Here is a 24,731-nt window from a genome sequence, read left to right on the forward strand (position 1 = left end):
AATTATGAATCATTTGCAGATAAAGCATGTCAAATATGTTATTTGAAATTGAGGCAGTTAGTGTTAATTCTGTGACTTCCGACTTTATATACAGCCCTCAGCACAAAGCTAGGATATTATTTGACAGATGCTTTTGATCTCACATTTAATAATTTAGTCAAAAGTGTTGAGGATGACTTAAAAATATTAAACAGTGATGTTTGCTGTAAAACTGCTTCTCCCTTTACTTAGCTGCCATATTTGGTCTCACAGTTTCATTTCCTTGTCATAGTTAATGCCAGGACAAAACCAATGTATGAGTTTAGGAACCACAGTTGACACTTGGTTAAAGTCCTTCTGCCGGTTTGTGTTGCTGCTTGTGACTCGAGCAGCTGCACACAGGAACTCCGGTGTTGGTTCTGTGTCCTGCTTCTATTTGAGAACCTTCTTTTCACATGCTCCAGTTGGTACTGCCTGTGAGCAGGATCTTATACTACTTTTAAATAGGCCTAGGGGGCATCTTTTTTTTTTTTTTTTTTTGAGAGAGGGTCTCCCTTTGTCACCCAGGCTGGAGTGCAGTGGCACAGTCATGGTTCACTACAGCCTTGACCTCCTGGCCTCAAACAATCCTCCTGCCTCAGCCTCCCGAGTAGCTGGGACTACAGGCATGCGCTACCACACCCAGCTAATTTTTTCATTTTTTTGTAGAGACAGGGGCTTGCTATGTTGCCTAGGATGGTCTCGAACTCCTGGCTTCAAATGATCCTTCTGCCTCAGTGACCCAAAGTGCTGGGATTGCAGGCATGAGCCACCATGCCTATGTCTTTTTAAATGAAAAGGTAGAATTCTATATCTTTTGCTTTTTCTCATTTAAGGCTTTTGACACATATTTAAAAACATAATTAATGAAAATACATATTATCTGGCTTCTTAAAGAGATTAACCTATTATGTTGGGGATAAACAAACTTAAATCTTAATTTACAGAGGGCCAAGATAGACACTTCTTTTCTGTCATCATCTGTTCTTCCCACCTCAAAATGCCCAGTCTAAAAAACGTTTCGGGTTATATTTCCCCTGAAATTTAGCTTAGCTCACATCTTTTAGGTAAGAGATAGGATTGGAATTTATGGCTTTATTCTTCGGAACTACCACCATAGGCAGCCATGGCAAGCAGGGGCTCCCTTGCATTGTTCTTGAGAAAAATACTAAGTGAGGCTGTATTCAAACTGAGCCTGACTCCCCCAACCCCTGCAACCCTTTTATATATATATGGCATATTACAGTAAGAATTCCTTTTTAAAGTTTTAGGTCTTTATCTTTTTCTTGATATAATTACAGTTATAATAGTTGTCGTAAATTAATCATATGTTTGAAGTGCCCTTAGTGCCAAATTTGATACCCCTTGGATACTGTTGATTTATTTAATATGAAATATACCTTTTGTTAATTTTTAATTTTTATGGATAGGTGTATATGTTTATGAGGTGTGAAATATAACTTACTCTGTTTGTTACGTACATGCAGAACCACATATTTCTTCCAAATGTCCATTCCCTATCTTAGTTACAAAAATACAATCATTTACCAAGTTAAGTATTGGTGATTATTAGAAATCATTTATACTGTGGTTCTGTGTTCATTTAAACTATAATATACTTAGAAATTATTCTTGCTTTGGTAAAAGAATTTCCTTCTTATTCAATAGGGTTTTTGGGTCATGCTGTCTTATTATACTCTTTTAGGTTTATTGTGATTGTGTGTGTGTATGTTTCTTTTTCTTTTTCCTTCTGTCTAAATTCTGTTGCACTGAGCAACGTTGTAATATTTTTATTTTAAATATAAGTAATATTTAAAATTACTGGAAATATGTAACCATCAGATTCTTATCTCCTAATGATTAACAGAATTTGTTAATTAAGCTAAACCTAGAATTGTAGAGAATTATTTTTACATTGCATCTACATTAAAATGCTATCTCAAACACACATACTTGGTTGTGTAGTATTTATCTACTCATTAAGTAGAAAGAGGAAATTACTTTAAAAATTGCTTTTGGATTATTGGTGAGAGTGGATTATACTTTAGAACACTTTATTCGAACAGTTCTTCCACATATCTCCTTTCTGACTTGACTGAGCAGCTCTTTCTGTGCTTCGGTTTGGTCTCTAAACCAGAGTTAATGTTTCTTGCTCTGTCTAGCATATAGAAGCGTTGTGGGCTGGGCGCAGTAGCTCACACCTGTAATCCTAGCACTTTGGGCGGATTGCCCAAGCTCAGGAGTTTGAGATCAGCCTGGGCAACATGACGAAATCCTGTCTGTACTACAAATACAAAAAATTATCTGGGTGTGGTGGCGCATGCCTGTAATTCCAGCTACTCGGGAAGCTGAGACTCGAGACTTGCTGGAACCCGGGAGGCAGAGGTTGCAGTGAGCCAAGATTTCGCCATTTGCACTCCAGCCTGGACGACAGAGTGAAATTCTGTCTCAAAAAAAAAAAAAAGATGTGAAATACAGATGTAATAATGAATTTTAAAATGCCTAGCAAAGAAATGTGCACATATATATATAAAATTATAAGCATGTTATATCATTTTGTGACTTGGTCAGTTCTTGTTCTGTGCACTGAGTAGATAATAATAAGAAGAACACTTCCTGGGTGCTCACATTGTGCCAGGCACTCCTGTAAGGACTGTCTGTATTAACTCATTTGATTCATAGAAAAACCGTGTAGACTGGGTACTGTCATTTTGTTAATTATACAGATAGAAAATGACACACAGAGAAGATAAGCATTCTGCCCGAGATTATACAACTGCGAATGCCAGGGCCAGGATTTGAACCAATCTAGCTCTAGAGTCTTAACCAAGTGCTATATGAATGACAGAGACTTAGATCAATAGGCTACTGTTAGAGGTGGATTTTTCTACTAGATTCTGAGGACAGCCTGTATAAATTTCATGTTCTGGTGAGGTGTTGACTTGACCACACTCACATTCATCATTTCCGATTTTTAAAGAATCCAGTGTGAACCAGTTTTAATAAGACATGCATTCATGTCTTGTGCAAGTTTATAATGGCACTGAATTTATTAGCAAAATATTTTTCTAATATCATTATGGTTTTCATGGTACATTGGGGAGAGATTTTCTCTATGTCCATTTGTAGCTTTTGTGTTGGTTAGTTGAAAAGTTTCCTCTACAACTAGTAATGACTCTTTATGTTTGCATGCTTCTGTCTTTTCATTTTTGATTAGCACATTGATAGATTATCAGTTAATATCATCTGTAAAATAGTATACATCATATAGGAAATAATAAACAGTTTGACCCTGTGTGAAATCCCTTTAGCCCTGTGTATTGCCTGATATTTAGCAAAGTTATGTAGTGAGACCAAGATTATTTTGTTTTATTTTGAAAGGCCTACAGTATGCAGCCTTTCTCCAGGACAGCAGCCCCAAACAAGGCGAACTAATTTTGCACTATGTTATTTTACTGTAATTCTGCTTTTTTTTTGTATTATATTTCTCTTTTACCTTAGGCTAGCTTAGTTAACTCTTGCTAGATTCGTTTGGTAAAACCATACTATCTTTACATGGCTTCTAGTTTTGAATTTTGTGCTGGTAGGTTTGCTATTTAAAAGCTTTCATGTTTTGAATTGGCATTTCACATATGCTGTTACTCAGGCTATCTCTAGAGTAGCCGATGATATCTGGGGGAATCCAGTGAAAATGTAAACCTAGGGTTTTTGACATACATGTCTGAGTGCTAGTCAAAAAGCATTATGTAAAGGATTTCTATTTACCAAAAGACAAATTGTAGGCAGCCTGTCCTGTAATGAACATGCCTGTATGATTCATACCTCAGGAAAATATTTCCTGTGTTCAGAGTCTAATCACTTTTGAACTTGATTTTGCATGTTTTGCATATTCTGAACAGCTATTGCCATGATTAAAAGAATGGACAGCACTGCTGTCCCAGCCCATACTTTCTGTCTGAGAATGGAGCTGGTTATATGCCATCGTATAAACATGTCCAGATGTTTCTCTTTTACTTCATTTGAGTTATGCTTTCATTTCTATAATTGGTTATGAAAAACTAGGTCAAGAATTAAACACCCTATCAAAGAAAGACCCATTTTTATCTTCATTTCATGGGTGGATGGGGAAAGAGTAGGGATGCAAAGAGGTAAAGGTAATGTGGAGAGGCCAGAGGTATGCACAGGAATTACACTCTTGGTTCCTTTTGTTAATTAACCTAGTAAGTAGTAGAATATTTTGCCCAGCACATGAAGATGAATTAATGTAAAAAATTCAAGTAATGAAAGATGGCAATTTCTCTTTTTAATATTGAGTCAAATATAAGCCACCAAAATCCCTTAGGATGTTTTTAAAACAGCTATGAGTGTGAAGAAAATATCCTGAAATATTTTGTCCTAAATTTGGAAAGAGTACTGTTAATTAAAAGTAGAATATCTTATTTCCACCAAAACCTAATTTGTCAATGATTTTTAACATAATAATTGATAAATTGAAATAGCTAAAATGCAGCTTACATATGAGCCCATCTCAAATGGATACACCAAGGATGACGGTTTTAATACAGCCAAGCACCATACACATATATTGTTGTCAGTGTGATGCCATTGTGCCCAACTTTGTGGAGTACGTTATTTCCTGCCATGTGCAATCAGGGTTTTGTGTAAAAATCAGTATTTTAAGATTCCAGCCCAACTGAAATTACCCTACCAAAGGAAGTTTGTGGAGTGTGTACATCTGTAGCAAATAACTAGAAATGGTCTTTGTCTTTTTCTTTATTACTTTGGTCAACACAGACTGCCAATTTCTTAATAAAAAGCAAACCAGAAAGTTTACATTTCTGCAGGATTTACTACTGCACTGTAGCCATGACTCTGGATGTGAGTTGCAAGACATGAATTTTTGAACATTCATGTACCTCTTCTCTTTCGAAGGACTGGGTAGTCCTTCATATCTGGCACTCAGATATGGTCAAGCAGTTAACACGTTTGAACCTAGTTTCCAAAGAAGTTGCTGCTTATGGAGTGAGTGCTACATGGAAGCCCATTTATTGGGGGAGTATTGACATCAGAGAAAACAGTAAAGCTGTTCCACCTTGGAAACAGTATTGATAACAATTTATAGAAATAAAATTGATGGTAGAACCCAAATTTGGAATGTCACGGTCCCTACTGGAAGTGGCCCTGTTTATACTAACTGTGGACTTTACCCTTGTTCATTCGGTTACCACATCTACAAATAAAGTTGAAAATTAACCCATCACTCTTAGCATAAATATATTTTAAGAAAAGCTAAGAGTAATATTTATAAATAATGAATTCTAAATTAAGAGAACTTCTAACACTCTTGTTGTGTATATTTAAAGGGTATTAGCTGTACAAAAAAAAAAGATGTCAAAAATAAGAATATGTTGAAGAATGCCTGTGTACCTGCAGTTGTGTTCTTTTATTTCTAGGAATAGCCCCAGTCAGGAAATAAGCCTACTTCCTTTTTTGTTTTCTGTGGTAATCTCCTTTGGATAATGTGATTAAACCTTTAGTTTCACAGTTTCAACTTATTTTTCTAAATTCAACAGCTCTGAAAATCTGACATCCTGTCAGAACACGGACATTCTGATTAATGGTTATTTTCAATAAAACATCCAATGCCACAGATGAGAAGATAAGAATAGTGAGCATCACCACCTATTACTATTCTCTCTGTTCCCACAGTGTGTCAAGGACTGTTATATACATATATTTAAAGCAGAGCAAAACAAAGGTTTGTTTATTTGAAATACAAAGCTATAGGTTGGTTTGGGATTCTCAGTTTACTAAAGAAATTATTCCTTAGATTATATTTCAAAATGAAAGATAATATTAGAACTGGCGTTGGCTTTGGACTTATTTCATTTTGGACTGGTTTTGCTATCAGATTATCTTAAGATATTTCTGAATATTACCACTGTTTAGGAAAGATTTTAAAATTTAAAGCAGCAACTTTCTAGGTGTTTTCCCTCTTGTTTTAACACAGTAAATGTCTTTAAATTGTTTATGATGCCTAACTGCTGATGGACATTTAGTTTCAATTTTGTTCTTAGTCATTGCAGATATTGACAAAATGTCATACAAAACTATTTTGTATTTTTTGTAGGACTGGGAAACAGAAAATCATGACTGGTATTGTTTTGAATGCCATTTGCCTGGAGAGGTGTTGATATGTGACCTGTGTTTTCGTGTGTATCATTCCAAGTGTTTGTCTGATGAGTTCAGGCTTAGAGACAGCAGTAGTCCCTGGCAGTGCCCAGTTTGCAGGGTGAGTACCTATGAGCTTTCCTGTGCTGGTTAGAGGGTTGGAATTATTTCATAATAGCTTCAAAAAGATATCCCAGGTGGTCTTGCCAGGTGAATGGATAAAGGACTGGAGGGTGGGGGTTATCTAATGAAATGATGATACTCATAAATGGACATCACAGAACACATATACCGTATTTCAGGGTGTGGATTTAGAAAGTTTTAATCATGTAAAAATATATCGTCTCCCCTTCCCTTACCTGCCTCTGGCTTGTGTGACTACTTTAATGGATGGCCTTTGGACATCAGAAATACGAAAGCTACTAACATCTGTTCAATAACTACTTTGTAATAAACTGTACAATTTATGGTATTCAGGAAACAGTTAGCAAAAGGCAGGTTGTTGGGGGCATTCTTTAGCTATTTCCCATTTTATATCCATGTAATGTTGCCTTTTTGTCATGAGTTTTTTTTTTTTTTTTTTTTTGCTTATATTTTACTTGGAGGGTGGAGGGATGAGACATCGTGTATAAAGAATTCTAATTATTTTTTTAAAGTAAAATGAAATTGCCCTGTAGGTAAACTAGGTACTTTCCACAATTACTTTTATTCATTGATCCCACTGAGGAATATACATACTGTGATTGTTAGTTGCAGAATGTGGTATGTATGTGTATACGAGTGATATGTGGTGACTGAATATTACATATGGCATTGATGGTAATAAGGAATTATTTGATTGCAACCTCTATTATTTTATACTTAACTATTAAAATACTTATTTGAAACCATGCACATTGTCAGGATTACTCATGATGATTTCCAGTTTGTGAATATGCTTTATAATAACTTGTGTAATTTAAATATTTCTTTGCTTTTTCAAAAAACATTTTTTCATAGTATTTTCCCTCTTTGGCATCAGTCAAAAATTTCCTGTTAGCGTGATGAGCAAACCACAGTATATGTTCTAGTCTTCTAACTGTGGCTTTGTATTGCCTAAGTGTACTTAACGTTGCTATGTACATATTCAACAGGCAGTTGGGAGAGCATTTAAAAAAATGTTTAATGATGACTTGCCACTCAAATGCCTAAGTGCCAAATAAGTAATGTCAGTTCCCTAAGTCTGAGTAAATCAGTGTCAATATGTAGACCTTCTCTCTGAAGTCTACAAGAATGTCTGTAAGAAATTAGTGTAAGTGGTGCTCTGAGTTTCACAATTTTGAGCAAAGGAGCTGTATTAATATTCATATTTTATTCTCTTGTGGATTTGGATTGTACATTTTAAAAGCAAATATACATCTTCTGTTTTCTGGTAAAAGTTTACCCTAGGGGAAGTAAAAAATTAATGAGATTTAAAAAAAGAGGCAATGTTACTGGTCAAATGGGGATCCTAATGTGGACGCAGGAATTGGAAATACAGCTCTGAGGAGTATGTCTGTGTCTCTACAGCCGTTGCTCTTTTGTATTTAATATTCTTATTTTCGTAGTAAATAGCTTAAACGAAAATACTGGGACTTCTAAGGGCAAGTTAAGCTTCTTTGTAGATATTTTATATTTCTTATGGTAAGAATGGGAATTGAACAATTACTAGCCCCTTGCAGAAAATGTTTAATACTTCTTCCGTCAGAATTCATTATCATGTTGTCTGATTCCGTGTTGTGTTTCCTTTATTTCTTTATTTATTTTTGAGACGGAGTCTCTCTCTGTCACCCAGGCTGGAGTGCAGTGGCGCTATCTCGGCTCAGTGCAACCTCCACTTCCTGGGTTCAAGTGATTCTTCTGCCTCGGCCTCCTGAGTACCTGGGATTACAGGCACGTGCCACCATGCCTGGCTAATTTTTGAATTTTTGAATTTTTAGTAGAGACGGCATTTTGCCATGTTGGCCAGGCTGGTCTTGAACTCCTGACCTCAAGTGATCCGCCCACCTTGGCCTCCCAAATTGCCGAGATTACTGTTGTAAGCCATCGTGCCCGGCCTGGGTTTCCTCTACTCTTTGCTGATTAGATGAAATTTTTACAGTGTTACTGGCTTACACAGAAACATGATTACCCTATTCTGTTCTGTTCTTCTCCTTTCTTTTTGCCTTTGTCAACCTAGATATTTTTATACTGCTGTATAATTGTGCTTCCTGAAATGATGCTGTCAATAGAAAACCTTGAATATTTCATTCATTTTATGGTCTGTGAGCTACTCCCTGCTAAGGCTCAAAAAGCCTGTTTTCTAGGGTGAGGATGGAGAGTTTTATCTTGAGCTTTAAATTTTCCAAAGAAATAGTTACTCGTTTTAGATCCATTCTATTGTTTTATGGTATTCAAGTAAAAGATAAGTGCTAACAATTCCTTTCCTTTGAGAAGGGGTAATAATAATCTCGAAATTATAATGGAATTTTTAATATCTTTAAGGTGAAGTTATTGGTTGATTTGTTTTAAATTTTAAATAAAGTGTCAAAACTTTGAGTAAAGCCGTTTTTAATAATCTAAGAAGAGCGTGACCAGATTTAAGTAATCATGGACTAAGAGAACTTAGAGTCTATAGACAGAAACTCAAGAACTGTGGTTCCGAATCAGAATAACTTTCTGCTGTGGTTTTTTTTTTAATGTTTGGAAATAATATGGATTAATTAGATATGTTGATAAAGAATGTTGAAGATAAGGTGCCATAGCCAAATTTTCATATGGTAAAAATAATAAATGGAAGCTAACCATTACTATCTAAAACTGACAATGAAAAGAAGCCCTTTTCTAACAGTTTGCAGTGACTGGAACACTGTTCACTCTTACATTCCTGTCTCTCCCTTACAGTGTTGAAAGCGCCACTGAGAACGGGTGTTTTCTAGCTGTCACCTGTGTTACCAGATTTAATTCAGCTCAAGCAGCTTTATCTTATGTATCGATTTCTGAAATATTGTAACAGGACAGTAATAGGCATTTTTCTCAAAAATAGTTTTGTGACTTTCCGTAATAAGTCTCTAGAATCTTATAACCCTGAGAATAGTTCTTCGGAATGTCTGCCTTTCTAAAAAATAAACTTTTGCTTTATGGACACAGTAGATTATTATTGAAAAGTAGCTTATTAATACCAGATTAGATTTTACTTTGAGAAAGATTTAAATACTGTCTAGTTTCACACTTTTACTGAGATCTCTCTCATTAAGTTTTAGAAAAGAGATTTTAATTTTTTCTATAAAAATTCAAATAATTTAGAATAGGATAAGAAAAACAAAATTCCCAGAAACCGTATTCCATAGTAGGTAATATTCTCACAGACTTCTTCCTGTGTTTGTGTGTCATTTTGTTTGTATTTGTATCCACATGACTTTACGTGCATTACTGGATGTGGCTAGTGTGTGTGTACGCGACAGTATCCCAGAATGACCTTTGTTGGCACCTGTTATGATTTGAGAGGGCATGCTGTAACTTACCTGACCGGTTCCCCATGCAGCAGGCGTTCATGATTTCTACTGTTCTCTACGGAAACGCCTGTCAGATGTCAAAGGTGGCAAGCAAATGCTATCCTGGAAATCATGCCCCATTTCCAACTTCTGAGCAGGAGTCTTCTCATTATTATTTATTTCTGAATGAAACTGAAGTTTATATTTTGTTTTCTTTTATTTGAATTGTATTTTCCTGAAATAGCCATGAATTTTCCAGGAAAAAAAATGAGAAAAGCATACTATTTTGTGAAACTTGCTTTTAAGATTTTGTTTACAAAAAAGAAATACCTTTAAAACACAATATAGTCCATTGCGTTTTTTTAAGATAGAAAATTATGTACATTTATGTAATGCTGCCTGAACACCTTTGGTAGGATAAGTTTATTAACATGGGATTTTTAGGTTTAAAGGATAGTGTACACGTTTAAATTTTTGATAAAATCACTAGCTTGTTATTCAGAATATTATACCCATGTACATCAACGGCACATGAAACTACTTTTCAATTTTTTATTGCCTATTTGATAAGATGAATTTTTTTATTTTTTATTTTTATTTTTTAGGCAGGGTCTTGTTCTGTCACCCAGGTTGGAGTGCGGTGGCACGGTCATGGCTCACTGCACCCTCAACCTCCTGGGCTCAAGCCAGCCTCCCGCCTCAGCTTCCGAGTAGCTAGGACTATAGGCGCACACCACTATGTATGGCTCATTTTTAATTTTTTTCCGGAGACAGGGTCTCGCTGTATTGCCCAGGCTGGTCTTGAACGCCAGAGTTCAAGCAATCCTCCTGCCTTGGCCTCCCAAAGTGCTGGGATTACAGGCATGAGCCACCACACTGGCTGTCTCATTTTAATTTTGCTTCATTTTCATATATATAGTTCCCAAATTACAAAGTCATTGTATACTTTGAAGGCATGGTTAGAGACAGACATGTGCTTGGACGTGTGTGTGTGTCCGTGTGCTCCATGCTTGCTGGATTGCAAGCCTGCTGGTGAAAATCATGATACTGTAATTGATGGGCAAGGCAGTCTGTCATAAGAAGCCCTGGGCAGCCAGCCTGCTGGGCTGGCAGACTGCCTCGTGGAGCAGGGCTGTTCGAGGGTCTCTGTGCTGTGCGGTGTGAGCCGCTGACCTTGTGTCTCTGTGGAGCCCTTGAATGTGACTTGCAGACCGAAGAACTGGACTTCAGTTTGCCACATGTGGCTTGTAGCTACCATATTAGATAGTGCAGTTTTGGAACATTCATGTTCTAAATGCCGATACCACTCCAAGGGAAGCATCTTTAGGTATAAAATATCGACCTCTTGAGAGGCGCCTAGCATTTGTCTCCCCATCATGCCAGAGTTACAACTTGGAGAGTTCTTAAAGAAGCACACAACTACTTGACTCCCCACCCTTCCTCTCCCTTGTACACACAGCAGGTTCTATAGCAAACACTGCCCTGCACAGATTAGTGGCTATCACATCTGATAGTGTTGCTTTTGCTCAAATGCCTCACAAAAAGTCAGCAAATTAGCTTTTTAAAAAACTATATAGCAAAACAAAGTGTAGATTTTTTTCCCAAAATAATTGGCACTGTTTAGGTTAAGAATTTGGAGACATGGTTTGAAAGTGGGCCCCTATTTCTTCCTCTTTAATATACGCATGTTTCTTACATAAATGAATTTTGAGTTCATAACATAGAGGAGTTGTAGATTCATGTTATTTCCCCTGTTTAAATTCAGATAAATGCAGTTTTCATATGTGGACTAAATGTATCATTCAGAAATAGAATTTAGGGCTTTAAATTTTGTATGATGTGCTTTTACAGTAAGTGAGTTACAGAGAAAGTGAGTAAATGGGAAAATCACAGTGAGCTACCTGTTTTCTTTTCCATACTTGGCCCGCTGAAATGGAATACCGCTCCACTGAAATCCCTTCAAAGACTTTTGTCTTGGAATTTTACAATTGCTTTATAATGTTAAATTTTTATATTACTATTCTTTATATCATCTAACAAACTTTGGTGTACATCCCACTTTGAAATAAAAGGATCAAATGAAGTCAGAAAAGGCAAGTCAAGGTAATACAGAGGGGACATATTATTCCCATGTGTCTTTAAAAACTGGAAAAGACTCATCCCCTACAAATGTTTCCGAAGGCATTTTTCTCTGTTTAAGGATCACAAGTTTTAAATTGTATGCTAATGTAGGGTGAATCAAAATCAGCCCACTTAACAAAATGTAGAAACACAAGAAAATGCAGCTAAGGAAATAAAGAAGAATCTATGTGGAATAATTTTATTACTAATTTCAAAATACTTTGGTTCTATGTCTAATCCAAAAAGCTCTCCCACATTTGCAGCACTTGATTCTCTGACTCATGTTCTTGACCATTAGGCGCTTACTGAGATCCAACGAAGAGAGCTATTTGGTAGTACTTCCACATTAGTAGGAACTATTCCTAAAATGTATTTGCTCCTGCCCTTTTAAGAATACTCAGAATGATATGTGTTTTGCAGGACAGTTAATACTTTAAAAATAGACTCATAGAAGTCTATAGAAAGCATTTAAAATTAAATTTTAACTTGGAATGTTAAGCCTCATGTACTTTTTAAAACTCCTCATTGGGAGTTCACCTAGAGCTTTATCAGTTGGGTGCGCACTGGCATGCCAGTGTTGACTTAGGTCTAGGTAGGTTATGTTTGAGGCATTTGTACTATAACTTTTTGTTGTTGAGATGGTTAAAGAAAAAAATCATGATGAAATCTCTGTTGAAATTAGAGAAATTTGTTTCTGAATATAGTTTTCATGCTTTTGGGTATGTAGGCAGTACAGTCTTTTTAAATTCCAAAAGTAAAGAGAATACACATATAATGTTTAGAATGAAAAATGGGATCAAATGCTGAATGAAAATACTTTGAACATAAATTCCTTATTATGTATCTATGAAGCTATAACTGCTCTTGCTTTCTGATAAACCATCTTTTAGTGTGGGAAATTTATTAATATTTTCACCCCAAATGTAAGTACCTTTACACCTTCAAGATACATAGTAACAAATCTAGAATGGAGATTTGATTTTTAAATAAGTAGAAATCAAAGCCATTGTTTTCTTAAATAGTAGACATAGTATTGAAAAACAACTAATGAACATCAATCAAATATTTTTACAATTTTTAAGACAACTGGGTCTTCTAATTTTATACTAACAAAAGTAGAAAGTTAATTTTAGAAAGATTGTGTCTGAGCCAGGCACTTTGACAAGGCAGAGTTGCAGTTCACCACAAGCTTAATTGGAGGAAAAAATAATGGGAACAATGATAAAGCCAGAGGATTTAAAAATTGGATCTATAATATAAAACTGTAAAATCTTAAGTATTGTTATCGAATCTAGGCCCAAACAAGAAGAAAAAAAGCTCACATAATTTTCCATGTTACCTTCCTGTGGTGAATTTAACGGTGGTTATGATCAGAAAGGATATGACTGTGAAATGTTTTGGATGTTGGTGTATTTGGCCTTTGTGATATATCTTTTGGTGGTTTGTTTAGAATCCTATTTGAAGTTTATCTTTTAACTCTGAGGGATTGAGAAGGTGATACTGGGCTGGTTCCTACATCAGGATGCTTACAACTCAATGTAGATTAAATAGAAGCTCACTCAGTGTTTCCGAAGTTGATGAACTGAAAATATTTACAAAGTACACACAGTTTCCTTGTGTTACCTCTGCAGTGCAGAAGGGATGAGAGGGAATGGGAAAGTAGGTAGTACTTACATTGACTGGATGTCAGCCCCGTCAATCAAAGAACAAGTAATATTCATGCCTCGACCTGAAGACGGAGACATCTAACTTATTTTCTGAAAAGAATGGAAAGATTTATTCCGCTGAGGAATGCATTCTGCCTCTGCCGTTCAGTCTTGTTCTTCCTTTAGAGACTAGTGTTATGTAGAAGGGGAAAGGAACAAGTAGATACAAAACCTGTGTTCCATAAAATTTTTCTCACTTCCCTTTCCTATTTCTAAGTGGTGTAGCACACCACCGAGGGGTTAAGTTACCAGAAAAAGTGCATTAATATTGAATGATAAAATTTCTGACATGCATAGCACCCTTGGCTCTGTAGATAAATGCTATTTTAGCAGTTTGTGTGTGTGTGAACCTGTGGGCATAGTGGATTTAGAAATACTACATGTTTTTCTATCGCAGTTTGTTTTGTAGACTATATTTGAGAGATGCTTTCATAGTTACTAAGTCAGCCCAGTAGTAGACTGGCTGCTACAAAGCTGCTCATATCATGTGAACTCTTGATCTTAATGAAAATTTATCTTCCATTAGAGAAGAAAGAGTTGGCCTTGTAAAAATTAATAAATATAGATACAGCCACAGTGGTATTCAGTGGCATTTTGTAAATCTGGATGAACAATTCTTGTGCGTCAGTGATTCTACAGGACTAACTTATTGACTAGGGAGTGGCCCGTGACTGGAGTCTTCTTTGCCAGGATGCTCTAATAATCTACCTTGAGACATTCTTAGTAGTTTGAATTCTCTTGAGGTCCTACTTTTACCTATAATAAGGCATATTTGTGATAGCTTAGAGGAGGTTTTTAAACTTGAATTCTTACAAGTTAAAAAAACTACTCTCAAAAGCTCAAGTGCAAATACCTGTTGGGACAGTCTGTGGGAGAGTTAGGGTGCGGCTCTATGGAATCCTGCGTAGTTCAGTGTGATTCGTTCCAGAGGAGAAGTGGGTAGGTCAAGTTTTCTACCATTAACACTAGCAATTGGTGTGATGTACTGTTCTTCTGGTCTAATAGGTAGGCGATTTCAGTGTGTCAGTACTGGGAGTGAAAAAACTGAGCAGGAGTATATTTTTAGAAAATAGTTTTAGAAAATGATTTTCATTGATGGGCTACTTGAGTCTTAGTGGTTTGAAGGGAGAAGGGGCAGGATAGGGTAACTCATCACCACTTACGCTAGACCAGCTTCACTTTTAAAGTCTCAATTATTGGGGCTTCTTAAAAATTCTGTGTTATTTCCTTTATATTCCATTGTTGCAAGTGGGTCTAGAGGATATTGCAGAGTGTCTTGACTTCTGTAACAACATAGAATCAAAATAAATTAAAAAACAGCTCCTAGATCTCCTCTATAATTCTGATTGCAGAACACAAAAGAACCAAAATAAATTTTATCTAAGAGAATTTTATCTAAGGGGATTTATTTTGATTCTTTTGTGTTCTGCGATTAGAATTATAGAGGAGATTGAGGAGCTGTTTAATCCCTAAGATGATACAGGTAATTTATATGTAGATTAGTATTTCTGCAAATAAGATCTAGAGGCCACTTGTACAGGAATCACCTCGTGTGCTTGTTTAAAACACAGCCTCCCACCGGGCGCAGTGGCTCACGCCTGTAATCCCAGCACTTTGGGAGGCCGAAGCGGGCGGACCACGAGGTCAGGAGTTCAAGACCAGCCTGGCCAATGTGGCAAAACTCCATCTCTACTAAAAATACAAAAATTAGCCAGGCGTCGTGGTACCTGCCTATAGTCCCAGCTACTCAGGAGGCTGAAGCAGAAAAATCGCTTGAACCCTGGAGGCGGAGGTTTGCTGTGAGCCGAGATCGCACCACTGCACTCTAGCCTGGGTGACAGAGTGAGACTCTGTCTCCAAAAAAAAAAAAAAAACCAGCCTCCAGGGTTCCACCCCAGACAGGCTCTGGGGATAAGGTTCAGGAATCTACATTTCCAGTCAGTACTGTAGGTGGCTATGCTCACTAATATTTCAGTGAGCTCTTGGTGATATTATTCTTGATTGTTAGAAGTCAACAATTGATATTTCAGTGTCCTCTGGCAATGAAATGATTCATACATCAGAAATAAAATGATTTATGTTGGTCAGAATATGCTGACACAGACTTGGGTGTAACTGCTTCCCATTTTAGATGGGTCCTCATATTCTTGAGTTTAACTGCATGGAACAGTTTCTCTAGTAGGCAATGAACACAGTAATGAGTGGCACCAGTTCAATTCAACTGATACGTATTGAACATTTACTGTGTGCCAGGTGCTATGCATGGCTGTTGAGCCAGGTGCTATGCATGGCTGTTGAAAAAGAACGCTGAAATTGACATTATGGGCCCTGCTTTCACAAAACTTAGTCCCTCTAGGGGTCAGCCTGTGTTTTTGTACTGCCTGTGAGCTAAGAATGGCTTTTATGTTTTCAGATTGTTGAAGAAAAATGACAAGAGAAATAATTTTGGCCAGGCGCGGTGGCTCAAGCCTGTAATCCCAGCACTTTGGGAGGCCGAGACGGGCGGATCACGAGGTCAGGAGATCGAGACCATCCTGGCTAACACGGTGAAACCCCGTCTCTACTAAAAAATACAAAAAAATAGCCGGGCGAGGTGGCAGCGCCTGTGGTCCCAGCTACTCGGGAGGCTGAGGCAGGAGAATGGCGTGAACCCGGGAGGCGGAGCTTGCAGTGAGTGAGATCCGGCCACTGCACTCCAGCCTGGGCGACAGAAAGAGACTCCGTCTCAAAAAAACAAACAAACAAAACAAAACAAAAAAGAGAAATAATTTGTGATGTGAAAATTATAAAAAATTCAAATTTTAGTATCCAAAAGTTTTCTCTGAACACAGCCACACTCGTGATGTGTGCATCACTCATGATTGCTTTGTCACTACAACAGCAGAACTAAGTAGTCAACACAGAGACCAACCACATGGTCGCAAAGCCTAAAATATTTGCTCTCTGGCCCTTTCCATAAAATGTTTCCTGACTTTTGGTCTAGTTTGCTGTGGAAAGAATATTCTGGATATTGGGAATGCCCAAGGAAGGTTGAAGCCCTTGTCTCGTTTAATCACAGACGTGGGGACTTGGCTGAGGTGAACTCTAGCTGCATAGATAAGTATGTCTGAAAAAAGAAGTCTGGATTTCCAATTTTGCACTTCTTTCCTGCTTTTGGATAGTCAGTGAACCGAAATGACCAAGATCTCCACAGGTTCATTTTCTGCCAAAATAGGTTTCTGTGACTGAAAAACTGTATCTCTATAAAGAACTGAAAATTCTGTACTAATAAAGGTATTTAGTCCTGAATGCTCCTTTAAGTAATGATCCTTGGGCATCATTATCAATAGTCAGCTATGGATAAACTTTGACAAGATCAGGAGTGGCCAATAGTGTCTTCCAGGCAGAAACACCGAAGGGCACCAAGTGTGTCTGTTACTTGATTCATGCTCTGTTTTCCACCTAGAGGCATCTGGTTCAGTGTAGCCTGGCAGTTACTTACAGCTGGCTTAAGAATCCCTTGTTCAAGATGTTCACATTTTCTGTTATTTTTTTCTTAAAGGAGGGCAGCCTCAACATGTACTTTAGTTCTTCCTTAAACATCTACAGCACTGCTTCAGATCTGTGATTACTGTCACTTTTAAGTAGTTGCAACAACTTTGCCATGCCATCGAATGTTTCTTTCTTGATTACTTGTAAAAGTTAACCACAGTCACTCCCACATGCCAGCAGGTGATGTGAACTCTGGATTCTGACGTGAACCCTGTTACAGGGAGGCCTTGGTTGAAGAATCCTCAGGCCTGCAAATTGAGAATAGGAATAATTCTTCAAAGCCTGAGAAAGATTTGGATCCGAAATAATCTGTACATATTATAAAGCATTGTTTTAATGTTTTTCTGACCTTGTTGTCAAGAGCTATCTGCTTAGTTTACTTCAGAAGCTACCTCTTTCTTAGTTGTAGCTTTTTCTCAAGTCATTGACAATGTTTTGGTCTGGCTGACAGGTGCCAGCTGAAGCCCTTCAGTGTGAATGCCACAGAAAGCGGCTCCACAGCTTGTTACCTTAAAAACCCCCAGAAATCTCCTTGTACAGCCCTGGGACAGAATGTGCAATGTCCTGTTGATTTCTTTTGTGAAATGCCAAGTCTCTAAATTATAACTAGAAAGTCTTAGAAAGAAAACCCTCAAGTTTATCAAATGTGAAAGCATCTTACAGCAAATGTTTTGTTCCTACAAATCACTGGGAGGGATTTTGGTTCTGTCGAGAGTCCTCTTTTTTGTTTGTGTCAGTTCACCAAGAAAGCGCCTCAGCCTGTGAATCTGGGAGCAGTTTCTGTCAGCCTCTGTGGCCTTCCCTTGGGTGGTGTGAGGCCCATCACAGAGCAGTGCTTGAGAAGGGCTTCATGGTGTCTGGAATAGGATTCCTCATTTATCACCGAAAAGGTGGGTGGGCAACAAGTAAATAAAAGGAACATAGAAGCTTTCAACAAAATAATCTCCTTTGACTGTGAAATTCCTTTTAGTCAATCCTTCTATACAGCCCAAATCATTGAAGTTTCTAACTATAATAACTGAAAAAATAAAAAACCCAAATACTTAAAACATAACCCCCATAGCACCCTTAGCGTATAAATGAGATAAGTATTCCTCCTTGTGCGATTGAGTAGATTGAGACCGTCCTAGAGCTGGTAAGTTAGGATTCAAAATAAAAACTCAGGTTAACCTCCAGATCCCTTTAAAAGAGCATGTGAAGACACACCACTTGACACCTCAGAAGACCAGCACAGGTTACAATCAGGGCTGCTGCACCCGTGTGTGCTTGTCCGTGTCTCTGTGACGAGGTCTCTCAGGAAGTTGGGGCAGTGCTCTTAATCACACCTCTCGGAAACCCCTGGGGGCTTTCAGGACTATGCATGCCTAGACCCCATCCTGCAACCAGTTGTATCAGAATTTCCGGGGGTGGCACCTAAGACATGGGTGGTTTTTTTTCCTTTGAGGTAAAATCACATATACACTGACATGCACAAGTCTTAGGTGCCATTCGAAGAATAGACGGGCGTGCACTGGTGCAACCCAAGTCCCATCAAGCTACGGGGAAGCTCGCTCTTGTCCTGGGCCAGTAGATCCCCACTCCCACGCCCCTCCTCAGACAACCATTGTTCTGCTTATTTTCCATGAGGGGTAAGTTTGGCCTGTCCTAGAACTTTATAGAAGTAGATACTGATGTTTCTTAAAGGCTTCCCAGGTGGTTCTACTGTAATAGACACGTAAATGGTGCTTTGTTAAAATGAGGTGTATGAGACACTGCTGGGGTAGTTCAGTATCTTCAAAGAATTCTGGAAGTTTCATCCGAGTTGAGAAGATGGGGCGGGCCCATCCGGGTGGCCTTGTTTCCTTTCATGCTTTACCAGCCGTTTTCCAGGCCCAGATTCCACTTTTAATTGCACTCAGAAGGAGAGAGACACTCTAGCAAACTAGTTCTAAGCACATTTAAACAGACAAAATCAGACTTTCATCCTCTATTATACCACTGAGTTTTGTGAAATTAAGGCACTCAGCATGAACTGCATGCATTCTGTCTTTCCAAAAATAAGGAATGTTGCTTGCACATGGTTACACCAGATGAGCAATTGATTTAGAAATGTTTAAACAGATAGAACCAAGTTTGTGAGAGCGTGTAGTATCCACAATTTATGTTAATTCTCTATTTAAAAAGAGTAGGAACTAAATATAGACCTTTATTTAAACTGGGTAATTACATGAACAGGTGTTACCTAAACTTCTGTACTACCGTTTCAAAGAAAGAACAATCTAGTTAAGAGGTTTTAGCTATAGTGATATTAATTCTAATATAAAATTCTGATTCTAGCAGTGCATAATCCTTGCCCATATAGAAACAATGGATTGCTTTATTTTCTAAAGAGTTAGAAATGAGAGGTGAACGTGCAGAAAGGAAACAACAAGAAACTCCTGCACATAATGCAGTGCACAGTGCCTTGAGACAGAAGCAAGAGGTCGTGGCTGGATGGAGCAAGGCTGGTCAGCAGGGCTCAGGCCTCCTCTCCCAGCTGTCACTACTCAAGGGACCACAGAGCCTAGAGCTAAGATCCAGAGGGGAAGGGATTCCTGCCCTGTTGAATTGATGGAAGGCTGTGCACGATAGTTAGTGGAATATTAAAATTATATTTCAGCGCTACATAACAGTGCTGGTTGTATCTTTCCTTTGAATAATGTCTCCTATTAAAGGAACCAGAACCCCACTGATAGTATTACAAGACTTCTAACCTGGTGTAGATTGCTATTATGTCTGAATTTAGATAAACTCATACTTTAATGATATTGATATTTGAAATCAGTTTTAATAGTGCACCCAAAGTTTGAGTTGGCATGAGAGAAGGCCATGTGGCCAGAAGCATGAGTTTTTATTCTCCTTTCTTTTAAGAAGAATGTAGATTTTAAAAGCGCCAAGAACAACATAGCAATCTCTGACCTTCTTAGCTTTTCTCTTCCCTGTATCTGACAGTTCATCACACTGCTTATTTAGTACAGAAAGCAGTGCACTGAAGGATGTCCTTTCTAGTAAGTAGCTGACCGTGCTTCAGATCCAGGGCGCACCTTCTGCATTCCTGTGTGAGATGCCGAATGCAAAACGGAGGATCATTTTTTATTGTAGTCTAGGGTACAAGTGTACAAGAGGTGCCCGCTAGTATTTCACAAATGTGTGTGTGTGTGAAAAGCACTGGGGATCTTGTTAAAAATGAGAGTGGTTTTCAGTGTTCTCACTACAAAAACCAATTAGCTCTATTTCGCCATTGCACATATTTCAGAACATCACACTGTACCCACAAGTATATATAATTTCATTTTGCAAATTAAAATTTCAAAAAGTTTTTTAAAGAGTTGCTAACCAATGCTGCTGATTAAACAAACTTAATAACTATAGAGTTCAGTGTTTGTGTAAAGTTTTGTCTCTAAACAGTGCATATGGCCAAATACTGTGCTAATAAATTACTTGAGTGAGTTCTTCATATCCTCCTTCATGTGGCTGTGTTCAACTCATTTTAATTTCAGTTAAGTTCTTTTGTTAGTTTTCAAAAAGAGAATTCTCAAGTTACATCAGTTCCCCCTCCCAACACTAAAAAAATAAACACCAAGATTATAAACCCTGGGTTCAGGAAATTTCATTGCACTTTACATTCCATATCTGTGCCATGGGTACTGTCTTGGCCATGCATCACAGTCACCTGAGGAATAAACAAATGAACAAGCAAATACAAATCACAGGCCCTGCCTCCAGAAATCACAGCCCAGATGCTCAGCGAGTGATGCCAGCTGCGTTTCATAGTTCAGTCCGTATCTCTGATGCCAGGCCAGGCGTGAGAAGAGCGTTTTATAGAAGTTCAGTCCGTATCTCTGATGCCAGGCCAGGCGTGAGAAGAGCGTTTTATGAAAGTTCAGTCCGTATCTCTGATGCCAGGCCAGGTGTTAGAAGAACTGCTCTGTAATCGGCGTAAACAGAGCCACTGTGGGCACTGGGCACAGGCTACAAAGCGGCCTGAGGAGAGAGCACTGACTGCACTGCCAGAGGACCTAGGTGAGAAATGGAGTCAGGAAGGTGCAGTGCAGACATCAGGTAAATGAAGTCAAGTTTAGTTTCTCACTAGTAAAATGTGTTTCCACCTGTTATTTAGATATTTTATGTGTCTCTAAACAGTGTGTGTAAGTATAATCAATTCACTTAAGCCCTAGCTAAAAGTTCAGTTATGTGAGAAATATTTGTCCTTTCCTCTACTGTGTTTAGTATACTGGAGTGACTTCCTATGCTTACAGTTCTTTTAGGAAGAATTATACCATTGGGCAGAGAATCGTCATCTAGTGACCTGAAAAGTTAAAGCATCTGTTAAAATAGCGGCCACACCACCCATTTCCTGTGCAGTGTGAACCGATCCCATTTCCCATTTCCTCTGCAGTGTGAACCGATCACATTTCCCATTTCCTCTGCAGTGTGAACCGATCACACATTTGCGTGCCTGGTGTTTTGCCTTTGCTTCCTTTAGGCTGTTGTAACATCAGAGACTTTGACTAAGGAAGTAGGCACACTTGTCCTCATTTCCTGGCTGTTTAGAAATAACATGCGTAGAATCCTATTTTTTCTTCATGTGAAAGTAGACTTTTTTGGTGCAATAAATTGAGGAACCTAACTAGCTTGCAGGCTAGACTAAGAATTGGAGTTATTCCTGAGTAGATCCATGATGCTAAGAAATGGAGATGTTAGTGTGCAGCTGTGCTGTACAGAGTGAGTGACACAGATTTTCAAAATCACCTTTTAAACAAAGAATACTGTTATATTGAATTTCACCATTCATTATTGCTAATTTAAGATGTTCCCTCAAAGGACTTTAGCCATTGATATTGTTTGTAAAATAAGCGATTCTCCCTTATGTCTATTATTTGTAATCTAAAAATTAAGTTTTAAAATACCAAGAAAAGAAAAAATATATACTCCTCTAAGGATATTATATCAGGTACAACATAGTATTTTTAAATTCTCACCTTGTTCCATTAGATGCTGTTTTTCTTTGCAAATATCCAAGATTTCTCTTTGTCAAATATGTTAGAAAAAGTGCATCTTTTAATAAACTCTTTGCATACTGTTTCATATATGTCTTTTACATGAATATAGACATGAATTATCAGATTTTGTACCATTTTTTATTCTTTTATTTTCAATAGAGCATTAAGAAGAAGAATACAAACAAACAGGAGATGGGCACATACCTGAGATTCATTGTCTCCCGCATGAAGGAGAGGGTGAGTCCTGCTCAGGGAATCCTTCAAAATATCCCAAAACATATTTTACTGTGGTTCATTCTTTCGAAGTTGAAAGAGCGAGAAGTAACAAATATGTACATAGCAATATGAAGTGTGGAGAGCACCCCGTCATATTTCTTTTCTGCAGTCAACAGTTCTATAACAGGCAGTTAGATTTTTTTGTCTGTTTTTGACATGGACATTTTGACATAAGCTACATGAGATTAGAAACGTTTACATTTTTGAATGTCATTCATCAGAATGAACATTTTCATTGATGATGACTCTTTAAAATGAAAGGTAGTTTTTCCAAATAACTATTCTATCACAACTTTAAGGAATGTCATATTAAACTATATAGTAGTATATGTACATTTTTTCTGTTAAGTTTTAAAGTACTTCCTCTGAGATTTTGCTTTAAAGGTAGAAAATCCTGGCCGGGCGCCATGGCTCCCGCCTGTAATCCCAGCACTTTGGGAGGCCGAGGCAGGAGGATTGCTTGAGCCCAGGAGCTCAAGATCAGCCTGGGTAAGATGGCGAGACCCTGTCTCTGCAAAAATAAAAAATAAAAAGATAGAAAGTATTTTGAGCTTTAGGAATTGATGTCTTACCTGCCTTCCTTTAACCACATTTAAATTGATGTACTAACACCCTCTTAGGCTATAGATCTTAATAAAAAGGGGAAGGACAGTAAACACCCGATGTACAGGAGGCTGGTGCACTCAGCTGTGGACGTTCCCACCATTCAAGAGGTAAAGTCGGTTTCTTTTATTTCCACTTCAAATAAATTTTGTTAACTAACAAGTTAAAGAATAATGTAGCAGTTAAGCAGATTTTGGTTCTTCTTCTTTCCTTGAAAGTATACTTTTTTCCACTTCCTAAAACAAAAGACAAGCATAACTACCAAATGAAGCATTATTAATTTGTAAATTTCATGTGCTTACTGTAATACAAATTAGGTGTCATCTTTAAAGGCCTGGTTCTAAAGATGAGCAGCTTATAGCTTCTTGGTCCTTGTTGATGTAAGGAAATGCCTTACAGCCTGGGCAGTTTAGTGTTTCAGATGTAAAGAATGTTTTCCAGGTTTAGCTGTGGGACCTGAGAGTTCCCCTCAGAAAAAAAAGTAAAGCATAGAACTGATCTGCAGTCTTGGGAAACAATAAAATGAACAACAACAACAACAAAATATGGTTAGAAAAGTTAATTATTCTTAAAGGTCTTAATTTTACTGACTGTAGCTGAGGATTGCTTTAGTTTGTTCATGTCCAGTAACAAATTGCAATAAAATCCAGTAGAACACATAGACATATTTGCAGTCAGGGTTACTGAATTACTAATTTTGCGCCTCATGTGTCATGTTGGAAATTTAAAATCTTACGCTTGGTCATTATAGCCTATAGGGAGACCACAGGAATAATTTAAAATCATCCTACAAGTTTCCTTAGTCCCTGAGAAGGACTATAGCTGTATTATTTCAATATAAGATAAGGGTAAATGAAGGTTTTTCCCTTAAAGTAACTGGTAAATCCTGGAACAAACCAAGTAGTTTTAATTTTACCTCCTACCCCCAGCCATAGCCCCTTCTCCTAGACTGTAAGACCTCTACAGAATATGTAAGAACCCAGACGTCCCTTCCTCCCCCACTGCCTTTACTCATGCAGGTTCCTTCCTGTTGAAATCCTCTAAGATTTGGCACAGAGAGGGACACCTGAGATATTATTTTAAAATGATTTATAAACCAATTCCTAGCCCCAATTCAGAATTACAAATAGGTCTTAGTAGTTACGGTAAACTGTCACAGAGGCCAACAGTTCTGTTTTTCAGTCTTGATCTTCCTGTGTTGTAAAGAATGACAGGTGTGTGCTTAGGGTCTCATCACCCACACTGGCCCAGGCATTCATGTGTTACAAAGCTTAGCAGCAGCTGTCTACATTGTTGTCAAATGAGATGTTCAAGCCATTCACGTTCACTCTGATAAATTAACGTCGTATCTGTGTGGCTGCAGGTATCTGACCTGTCATGCTTCCTTATCCTGCATTGTTAAAGCCAGCCGCAGGTGGACTTGTTGGTTCCTTTTACACACGTTCTCTGTCAATGCTGTGGGATGCAGTAGTCATCCTGATGTCATCCTAGAAAAGTCTGCTTGTCCTGTGAACTTAGTCCAGACGAGTGTTTTCATGGGTAACTCTCTTCGTCGTTCTGTTTTTGCCCCCTGCAGAAAGTGAATGAAGGGAAATACCGAAGCTATGAAGAGTTCAAAGCTGATGCTCAACTGCTTCTCCACAATACCGTGATTTTCTATGGAGGTTGAATATTTTTGTGTTTTTTTGTATGCATTTTTAAACACACCATTTACATTCCATGTTGAACACTATCTTTCATAAAACATTACGTTCAAAGAATTAATACCTTAATGATCTACAGTAAGTGATAAT

General features: G+C 37.8%; 1 protein-coding gene across 8 annotated transcripts in view; it reads left to right on the forward strand.

The window, feature by feature from the left end:
* The window catches only part of ZMYND11 (zinc finger MYND-type containing 11), a 117,239-nt gene that overhangs the window by 76,897 nt on the left and 15,611 nt on the right, over positions 1-24,731 (forward strand). For 6 of the 8 annotated variants that reach the window (XM_025396575.1, XM_025396574.1, XM_025396578.1 and 3 more), the window contains 4 exons: positions 6,149-6,310; positions 22,219-22,296; positions 22,956-23,048; positions 24,515-24,602. In XM_025396575.1, the coding sequence (XP_025252360.1) occupies positions 6,149-6,310; positions 22,219-22,296; positions 22,956-23,048; positions 24,515-24,602 (421 nt within the window). The remainder of the gene's footprint in view (positions 1-6,148; positions 6,311-22,218; positions 22,297-22,955; positions 23,049-24,514; positions 24,603-24,731) is intronic. The other 2 variants (XM_025396579.1, XM_025396581.1) reach the window with 2 other exon arrangements.

This window comes from Theropithecus gelada, chromosome 9, assembly GCF_003255815.1.
Source record: "Theropithecus gelada isolate Dixy chromosome 9, Tgel_1.0, whole genome shotgun sequence".
Taxonomy (NCBI): Eukaryota; Metazoa; Chordata; class Mammalia; order Primates; family Cercopithecidae; genus Theropithecus; species Theropithecus gelada.